Raw genomic sequence first — 10895 nt, 5'->3', positions numbered from 1 at the left:
AATACTTCTTGCGCATCAGCTCTTTCAGTTCAGTCCAAGTCATGGCGTACGCTGCAGCCTGATCGGAGTGTCGCGCTCCGGTCAAAGATAATATTTATAAGCGCAATTTACCCTTAACTATGTGTTAGTTGTAGCAAGGGGTCGAACCACGAAGAGTATATGGTTTGTGTGTGGATTCGATTGAATTAAAACAATTGTCACGTTTTATGAAGCTTGCTAGAATATCTTTATGTTTTTGTTTAATTGAGAGAAGTGAAGTTAAACTAGAATTGATTCAATTGATTAATAACTAATGATTAACGCTTACGAGAAAATTGGTTGCTAGAACAATAATAATAAAAAGGAATCACACCCGGTTTCGGTAATTGCTAACCTATGATTTCTACAAGTTTTAGATTCAACTCAAATGCATTCGATTAACGGATTTAGTGTACCGTGACTTAGGTGCTAATAACTATCAACGTCCCGAAGAACGGACAAGAATACACTTTCTAATCAACACAAGTAAATCCTAACCACGACAATGCACAATAACATATCACCATTTCGCAAAGTCATAACTTTTAACATCGTTCGACAATTTACGAATTCGCAACAAATGTAACATAATTATCAAAGGTTTCAAAAATCAAACACAAATTGTCACTGAGTTGAAACAAGAACAATTTGAAACCCTAGAATTAACAACTACCTACACCGGGGTGAAACCGAGATGATTAGCCGCTCATGATTGAAGAAGCTTGATCACCGGATGATTGGAACTTGAAATTGAACATCTTGAATCTTGGGAAATGGTAGAAGGATGAGGATTAAGGTTTTGGTGGATGATGATGGTGAAGGGAATGATGGATTGGATAAACTAGGGTTTGGGTGATGATTGTGAAAGATGAGAATGATTGATGATTCGGGTTGTTGATATGAAGTTAGGTTCAATGGTAGGTGATAGATGATCAATTCTGGCTCCAAGATGAAGTTCAAATCTCCAATTCAAGTGTAACTTACGAAATCAATGCCCAAGAGCCAATAAAAATCGAGTTTTCCATCTAATCACCAAAAATCGCGTTTCAGGAAATCCTAACCCGTTGCCGACGGGCCTGACCCCGTCGCCGACGGGCTCCCAAAAACACAACTATGGCCGACGGCCTATTTATCTGGTTACGGGTGATTCTGGCACACGGGGTTATCTGGAGCCCGTCCGGGACGGCTAGACCCCGTCGTCGACGGCCTCTTGAACACCAATTCTCCATTTTTCACTCCTCGCACTCCCGGTTGATCCGTAACGCGTCCCGGTGCTCCGGTTTTTGATCCGGTGACCCATAAAGCTCCCGAAAAGCTCCTTAAACTTCGTTAAACCTGCATAAACACAAATCTTATTAAAAGTAGGCCATTCAAGATTGAAACTTATGTAAAAACATAAATTTTTGCAATAACAAACACCGGTTTTCAACCACGTATCACATCCCCACACTTGTCTTTTGCTTGCCCTCAAGCAAATCTATTTTTCACTTTCACGTGGGTCGAACAACGAATATACATCCCATTCCCGAGACAAAGGTTAAGGTCTATTGTCATACAAAAGTTCACATTCTTTACAATTTCCACATATTTACCGGTAAAGTGAATAATCACATATAATAATGGTTATCCAAGATTAACCCGCCCGTAAAACTAACAAGTCATGCATATCCCTCACAATGTTCTCTCCACTCGGCTTATAATTTGGCTAATGTGTATAATGTATTAGCACTTCAATCAATTAATCGCTCAAAACCGGTTAGAACACGTACCCGCATAGGCTTGCAACTCAATCATTCTCCACCATCGATCACGAATACTAAGAACAAGTCATAAGGTCTTTGTAAGGGTTGTAACGGTGTCGATCTTTATTACAACACAACTATTCTAAACTCAAATAGACTATAAACATCAACTCCAAGGCAATGATTTTCGCCTTTTATTCAATAACTAGAAACACATATTTTTGGATTTTTCTCAAAGGTTTTTTTTTTTTTTTTTTTTTTTTGCAAATAAATCATAACTATACAACTTAAACTCCTATAATCGAATTTTCATCACACGGGTTTAAAAAGAAAAAGGCTTATGGTTATGGGCTAAATGGGTTGTCAAACGAAAGGTTTAGGCTCAAAGTTGGCTACTAAGGGATAATTTTTGGGTAAGGATATAAAAATGGTGTAAAAGAAAAAGGTTTACCTAATGCCTTAATCATTCTCGTGCTTGTATTCGGTCTATGGTCTCGAACGTATCAAAAGTTGCAAGTTCTACAATACGCGACTAATGGTCCACTCAAACAAAGAAACATACATATGTAATTCTATGATATAAAAGTGGCTAAAAACCTCACATATCTAAAAGGGTATGGTACGTGACATGCATAAAATACTAGTTTCTTAGGCGGATTATTCCCAAATAACCACCCGCTAAATACCCGTCATGCTATTAATTCGAACTTGACCATGACAACAGACCAAATGGGTTGTGACATCCCTCATTGACTTAGTTACTTGTGCTTTAAGATTGCTTTTTAAACAAGACATTTTTGAAAATTTTTGAAATTTTCCCCCATCCCCACACTTGAGGTAAACATTGTCCTCAATGTGTAGTGTTTAAATGAACGGGTCAAAAATCGAAAAACTTTTACTACTCCCCCATCCCCACACTTGAGGTAAACATTGTCCTCAATGTGTAAGAACTAGAGTTTTTTTAAAAACGCACAAGGGATGTGACACGACTAACTTCCCCAAAATTTCACCCCGTTAAAATAATATACAATTTACAAACCACTTATTTGCTAACTAAAAATCAAAAGTAAAAAGAAACGTATGCACCTGATTTTTGAGCTCATTCCTCGTGTGCTCTTCTTCTTTTCAAGAAAGCGGTTGTCCCACGAACACGATGTACCTACAAATCTTAACCTTTGTGTAGAAGCATGCTTCTCACAACCATCAAAATTTGTTAGTTACCTAGTTCTATCACTTTTATGAAACTATTACCAAGCCATACGTTATTTCACTTTGATTTATGTGGAAAATAATTTACAACAATAACAAACCTAACTCACTTTCATAGGAATCACGGTTGAATTTAGCGCATGCAACAAGCCCTTTTAAACCCCCCCCCCCCCAATAGCTTGGAAGGACGAGTATGTCTCGTGAGGGTTATATAGGGAATACACCCACAACGTTCATTTATCTACAAAAACAAAATAACAAATTATACAACAACAACAATACTAACTAAACTACGAATAAAAACTAAAACGAAATGCGAAATAAAATATACAACAACAATTAGCTTACCACCTCATGGTGGTCGAATGGCATGCTTGCCGTCCACGAGCTCCTCAAAATCACCCACCGGTGATTCGTACCATTTGTTGCCAAACGGTCCAAACTTCCTCACCTCCTCTTCCTTTTTCTTTTCTAGAGGTGACTTTTTTTGCTTTCTTCTTCTTGACCGTCTTCTTCTTTGTTTCTCCAAACCTACCAACCATAGCACAAACCTTTTTGTTTGGATTCATGTCCTTTTTAGGACACTTATCCTCACCGAGTGGGTTAGTAAATTTTGGAAAAACATTTAAATTTAATTCCTGGTCCCCAAACTTCATGCTTGCCGTTCCCGTTGCACAATTTATTATGGCATTAGCAGTTGCCACGAATGGTCTACCCAGTATGACTATCGGTTGGGTGTCCCCAACGCACCCAACATAGTCTACTACCAAAAAGTCAACTGGATAGTAGCAATCATCCACCTTAACAATCACATCCTCCACCATCCCCCTTGGATGCGTGGGAGTCTGATCGGCCAATACCACGGGAGTATCAAAATTTTTTAATGGACCAAAATCATATTGGTCATACAAACTCCCGGGCAAGATGCTCACACAAGCTCCAAGATCTAGGAGTGCCCTCTCGATTTTAAATGTTGCGATTTGAATTGGAATAAGAGGGTCTCCCGGATCTTGAGCTTTTTGGGGAAGGGCACTCGATAAAACTGCACTCACATGAGATATCAAATCAACCTGTTCGGGTAATTTGTTGTGTCGTTTTCCAATGCTTAACTCCTTCAAGCATTCCACATGAGCCGGAACCTTTTTAATATCATCAAGTAACGACAAATTAATTTTAGCTTGTTTAAAATTTTCCCACCCCTCGTCCTTTGGTGGGCACCGTTCTTCACTTTTCGATGTATTAAGCGGGTTAAGTTGATTTAAACAATTTTCACAAAAAGCATTTTTAGTTACATTTTCAAGTGTACTTTGTGAAATCCTTTCTTGTTTATTTTCATTTTCTGGCGCATCACTTATATCTTCCACTACACCATCAACGAATTGTGGTGGTGGAATGCTTTCAACACTACAAACTTCATCATTTAAAAGAATACTTACCGCGCTAATGCATGCATTCCTCATGTTGCTTGTGCTAGAACCTTGATGCTTCGGGTTCACTGTAGTATCACTTGGAAGTCCTCCTCCACTTCCCCGAATTTGAGCCATCTCTTGAGCAAGTTGCCCCACTTGCTTCTCTAATGCCTTTTGGGATTTATCCCTCACCTCAAACTCCTTCCGCATTTCAGTTTTAATTTCTTGATTTGAATTCATGAGAGCTTGATGTGAGTTGCTAAGAGTGCTCATAGTATTCATGATAGCATCTAATTTCGAATTAATCGAATCATCACCTTGGGAGTTTGATGCACCACCCCCATTTCCACCTTGGTTGTAACCCCGTTGATAGTTGCTTTCGCGCCTTTGATACCCTTGGTTACCACCTTGACGATTGTTATACGAGGACCCACCTTGATTACCGGATTGGAAATTTGGATTAATTTGATTTGAGGCGTTACCATACCGGAAGTTAGGGTGATTTCTCAAACCCGGATGGTAAGTGTTGGAGTTCATGTCATATTGCTTTCGATCCCCATACACTTGATTTACCTCCTCGGTGTAATCACTCGGCCCCGTTGGGCATTGCTCCATTCTATGACCGATATCCCCACAATCTTCACATACTACGAATTGAACCGCATTCGCCTCCTTCTTTTTCATGCGAGCCATTTCCCGCTCTAAGGTAGAAATTCGATCCTTAGAATCAAGATCGGGAAGCGACCGGGAAATGGGATGTTTTTTAGCTCTATCGGCCGATTCTTTCTCTTTTGACCATTTACTCATCCGCTCCAAAAACTCCCAATCATCATCTTCGTGATTGCTCAAGAGAGTCCCGTTGCTCGTTGATTCAAGGCGGTTCCATGTGTTATCGTCTAGACCCCGTACAAAACACTTGACCAACTCCCACTTCTCTATTTGATGATGTGGGCATTTTCGCATCAACTCCCTAAATCTTGTGAATGCTTCATGCAACGGCTCGCCCGATAATTGGCGAAAAGACCTAATTTCATCACGAGCATCATCGGTCTTTGCCATCGAATAGTACTCATCCAGAAAAGCTTGTTGCATTTCTCCCCATGTGCGAATGCTATTGGCCGGAAGTGTAAGGAACCATTGCTTCGCTTTGTCCTTCAATGAAAATTGAAATAGTCGAAGCTTAACTTCCTCCAATGCAAAATTGTGCCCTCCGATTGTGTTACATATAGAGGAGAATTCCGCTAAGTGCGTGTACGGTTCATCGTTAGACCTTCCATTGAAATGAGGAAGGATGTTGATGTAATGGGGTTTACAATCAAACATCCTCCTCTCATAAACGATTGGTGAATCATTCTCGGTGACCACAGGCCTAAAACGGTCATTCACTCCCCGTGGAGGTTGTTGATGACGATGTGGACCGTTAACTTCTTGATCAATCAGTCTTCGGTTGTCCCTTCTATCACCTCCCCTATCACCTCTTCTTTCATCCCTTCTATTTCCACCTTGGTTACCTCTTTGGTTACCCCCTCCCACGAAACGAGGAATCCGGTTAGGGTTGCCATTGTTGTTGTTGTTGTAAAACCCGTCATTTCGGTTCCTTTGGTTGTTATTTCGTGGTTGGCGGTTATTCTCGTAACCGTCATTCCTTCTATTCCCATACCCGTAGTAGTCATCCCTCACATAATTGGCGTTTTGGTAACCGAACTCTTCATCATCGAACCCTCTTGCATTATAACCGTTGCCCCTATTCACATATCCCCAATCTTCATCATCATTAGCCCGATCATCATAATAGCCTCCATCGTCCGAATTTTCCGTATGAACACTCACGTGCTCCGGCGATTGATAACCGGGAGCACTATATGGTTCGTCATCGGGGATGACATTCCTTAAATCGTCTATGTTGAAAATGGGTCTTCATTCGCGAGATTGTCGCGATCTCGGTTGCCTCGGCAGTCGGAATTGACATTTCGATTATCAAGGTTTAGGGGTAAGGATTGTTCTCGATGAAGGTTTTGTTGTGGTGGTGTTCTTTGGGTATTGTTGTGATTTTGGTTTTGGAAAGGTGGTGTAGGTGGTCCGGTATTGTTATTACCACCCGGTTGCTCTTGAGATGTAGGTTGAATGTTTTGGGCGGGATTGAAGTTGCTTCGGTATTGGAATTGATTTTGGTTTGAGTTTTGGTTTGCCATCGAATCGGTTTCAATGGTCGGTGTGAGTTGTGGTGTTTGGTTGGTTTGATTAGAAGCAAGTGTTGCCTCTAACCGGCTTGCTAGGTTTCTTCTTGCTACTCTTTCGATTTCCGGTTCGTAGACTAAAGGTGAAGTCCTCCCGGAGTTCCGCGTATGCATGCACTACCTGTAACCTGCACAAGTAACACACCCCGCGTAACAAGGAAAAAGACAAATACAAAAAGAAATCTAAACAAATTAAACAGATAATCACGCAAATTTAAACAATATCCAAACACAAAGCGCACGCACTCCCCGGCAACGGCGCCAAAATTTGATCGGAGTGTCGCGCTCCGGTCAAAGATAATATTTATAAGCCCAATTTACCCTTAACTATGTGTTAGTGGTAGTAAGGGGTCGAACCACGAAGAGTATGTGGTTTGTGTGTGGATTTGATTGAATTAAAACAATTGTCACGTTTTATGAAGCTTGCTAGAATATCTTTATGTTTTTGTTTAATTGAGAGAAGAGAAGTTAAACTAAGTGAATTGATTAAATTGATTAATAACTAATGATTAACGCTTACGAGAAAATTGGTTGCTAGAACAATAATAATAAAAAAGGAATCACACCCGGTTTTGGTAATTGCTAACCTAGGATTTCTACAAGTTTTAGATTCAACTCAAATGCATTCGATTAACGGATTTAGTGTACCGTGACTTAGGTGCTAATAACTATCAACGTCCCGAAGAACGGACAAGAATACACTTTCTAATCAACACAAGTAAATCCTAACCACGACAATGCACAATAACATATCACCATTTCGCAAAGTCATAACTTTTAACATCGTTCGACAATTTACGAATTCGCAACAAATGTAACATAATTATCAAAGGTTTCAAAAATCAAACACAAATTGTCACTGAGTTGAAACAAGAACAATTTGAAACCCTAGAATGAAGTTCAAATCTCCAATTCAAGTGTAACTTATGAAATCAATGCCCAAGAGCCAATAAAAATCGAGTTTTCCATCTAATCACCAAAAATCGCGTTTCAGGAAATCCTAACCCGTCGCCGACGGGCTCCCAAAAACACAACTATGGCCGACGGCCTATTTATCTGGTTACGGGTGATTCTGGCACACGGGGTTATCTAGAGCCCGTCCGAGACGGCTAGACCCCGTCGCCGACGGCCTCTTGAACACCAATTCTCCATTTTTCACTCCTCGCACTCCCAGTTGATCCGTAACACGTCCCGGTGCTCCGGTTTTTTATCCGGTGACCCGTAAAGCTCCCAAAAAGCTCCTTAAACTTCGGCTAACCTGCATAAACACAAATCTTATTAAAAGTAGGCCATTCAAGATTGAAACTTATGTAAAAACATAAAGTTACGCAATAACAAACACCGGTTTTCAACCACGTATCACAGCCTCTCCTAAGGTTTGAACTTGGGGGTTCCACCATGATAGGGCACCATCTGTAAAAAGCCCAGAGATGTAGGTAACTTGTTGTCCCGGCGCACATTTGCTCATTCTTATTGTCGTTTCAGTCTTTTCAGTCCAACGGGTAAAAGCCACGGCACCTCCAGTGCCATCAAAGTTCTGCGGCTTGCAATCTAAGAATTGCTTGAAAGTACACCCTGTACAAGCAATGTCATTTACGGAAATTATTAGCAGTCGCTCATGAATTGTCCAAATATAGTGTAATGTGTCTCCTATGACTTATCATTACCATTCGGAGGCTTGTTGTTGTTGTTGTTGTTGGAGGTACTGGTGTCATTTTGGGAGGCCGCGTACTGCGCTATAGCTGCGGCAATTATCCCTTGTAGTTCCGCCTGGGTAGTAGGCATGCGTGCTTCGTGTCGTGAGGAATTTTCTAGAGGATGTTTCATATTGGTCAGGTCATAGTAAGTATAATAATCATACGTATATATAGTAACATTCATCATCCACATAACATCTCGTGTTATAATCATAAAACAAATAATTTTATCAAAGCACGAGATGAGAATACTGCGATTGAGCTTTCATATCATCAAGACCACAATACAATGTTCACAAGTTTTTTTTCCAAATGTGTCATATAACCCAAAAGAGACTAAGGGTCACAATGCCCTTGTCCGAACTGTCTAGACAAATACAACTAACAAAAATCAAATATCCAGATGTCAAAAGGTGGTCTTCAACAATGCTGTAAAGTCTGGCTCGATCGCTGTCTTCTCGTCATAAGTAGTCAATACCTGCAATAAACCAAAAGTAGCTATGCTGATGGCGGCGGAGGAGGTGGAAAGCGAGAGAAAAGTAACCGGCGCAAATGCACCAAGTCCTCCTGGAGAGCATAGGCGAAACGCAACAGGTAAGCAACCTGCTGGTCAAGAGGAAGGAAATGAATATCTGAATCAAGAAGTGATGGAAAAGGAGCGTGTGGTGCTGCAAACGGGGTCTGGCAGTGGCATGGAGGATGTGGAGCTCTCCCCAACTCCTGGACATGTCGTCTCAGGGCGTCCTGCTGTAACTGCAGTAACGTGAGTGTGTCCTCTATAGAGTATCCGACGTGAAATGGGTGATAAGGGTCGGATAATGGCATAACATGGGGTGATGACCATAGAAATAGCTCGCCCATCGGAGCTGAAACTGGATAAGTAGTGTGTGGGGTAGATGCAAACGGTATAGTAGTATGGGGAAACTGAGGCGTGACAGGTACAGAAGACGACATGGGTGGAACAAAACCAGGATAAGGAATCTGTGGTATAAACTGGCTATCTCCTGACATAAGCGGTGTGTGGCCAAAAGGCTGCCTCGACGATCCCTCCCCAGGTCGTGGCGGAGGAATGTCCTGGAGAAAGGTAATCGGAAGATCGGTACGATGGATATCTGTGGTGTGTGGGGGAAACAACGGAATGTCGAGTGGTGCAGTAACAGGTACGGTAGGGGGAGAGACTGGGATCACATACGGAGGGTAGTCATCCTCCTCGATCCACCCATTGTGGGTGTCAGCGTATCTCGGGTCAATATGGGTAGCAAACGGTGCAAGGTCATCAAAAATCGGCATGGGGTCAGGTATAGGTGCTACATCTGGGATCTCAGCAGCTGGTGGTGCAACGACGGGTGCATCAGTGACAGGTGGTGCAATGACTGGTGCATCATCAGGAACAGGGTCAAGAGCAAGAACGGGCTCTGGAACGACAGGAGCAGGCTGATGATCAGCAGGCATAACAGGAACCTGATCATCCGGGAGAACAGGAGCCTCAGCAGGCTGCTCCTCGGGGACCAACTCGTCGTCCATCTCCATCTCCTCATTATCGACAAAACGACTGAAGTAACCGAATCCCAACGGTGGGATAGAGGAAGCTACCGACCCAAAAGAACCTGAGACGGACGAATCAGAATGAACCTCCATATCAGGAATCTCAACCATAGGAACAACAGGGTCAACAACTGGAATATCAGCAAGCGGGACATCGTCCTCCATCAGGGACCCGCCATCCTGGTCTCCCTCCGGGGGACCCTCGATGAGCAGATCGATGTCGCCATCGGGTAACGCGTCGAGAGGCTGTTCCTCAAAGGGAACTGCAGCAAATGGGAGAGGGGCAGGGATCGGAACAAGGGGTAGATCCTCTCCCGGTGGACCATCAGCTAAGGGTACGTCGTCTCCGAAGATCGGTAGGGAAAAAGGCTGAAAATCATCTTCATCGGAGCTCGTGGTGTCTGAGGTGTAAACTTCTGGGTCCGTGGCTATCTCGTCATCAGAGGTAATGGCCATCGGGTCGCTCAAGTTGGACACTCCACTACCAGAAAATGCCATGGTGTCTGTAACACAACCACAACATATGCACATAAATCAGGTAAGCATGTAAACAAATAGCAATGTAATCATGTATGCATCCTAGTCTTCCCAGACTATCCCTCCCAATCTCTAAGCTCAGACTACGTCCCTGGTCTCTAAGACCAAACCTTTCCCAGTCTCTAAGACTCAAAATTTCCCCAACCTCTAAGGCTGAACTCCCTCAGTCTCTAAGACTGAATTATAGCCTTTGAAATGTGTATTTGTGCCTTTTTGTTTGTAAAAATGTTTGTGCCCCGGATCTGGACTTTTAGTGTATGCAAATGTAAAAATGTTTGAAAACATTTTCGTGAGAGCCCTAGTGATCATAGTCTAGACTCGAGGAAGAATCCTAGTTCGCTATGATCGAGGCTCTGATACCAAGCTGTCACACCCTGGCTTTTGCGGAAGCGTGGATTTATTTGGTGTGACTTCTTAATACCATAGCAATAATCACAACAATGCTATATGATAAAAATACGTGATGTTCATCCATTAAAATAGATTAGAAAATGCATAACA

At 42.2% G+C, this 10895-nt stretch overlaps 1 protein-coding gene across 1 annotated transcript; it reads right to left on the bottom strand.

Annotated features, from left to right (window-relative positions):
* Positions 1-8810: 8810 nt before the first annotated feature.
* Positions 8811-10355, bottom strand: LOC110876454 (leucine-rich repeat extensin-like protein 3). The gene has a single exon (XM_022124628.1). It carries the CDS (start codon positions 10353-10355, stop codon positions 8811-8813), a length of 1545 nt encoding a protein of 514 aa, XP_021980320.1.
* Positions 10356-10895: the final 540 nt, after the last annotated feature.

Source organism: Helianthus annuus, chromosome 9 (assembly GCF_002127325.2).
Source record: "Helianthus annuus cultivar XRQ/B chromosome 9, HanXRQr2.0-SUNRISE, whole genome shotgun sequence".
In the NCBI taxonomy this organism is placed as follows: domain Eukaryota; kingdom Viridiplantae; phylum Streptophyta; class Magnoliopsida; order Asterales; family Asteraceae; genus Helianthus; species Helianthus annuus.
This window is presented reverse-complemented; position numbering and strand designations above follow the sequence as displayed.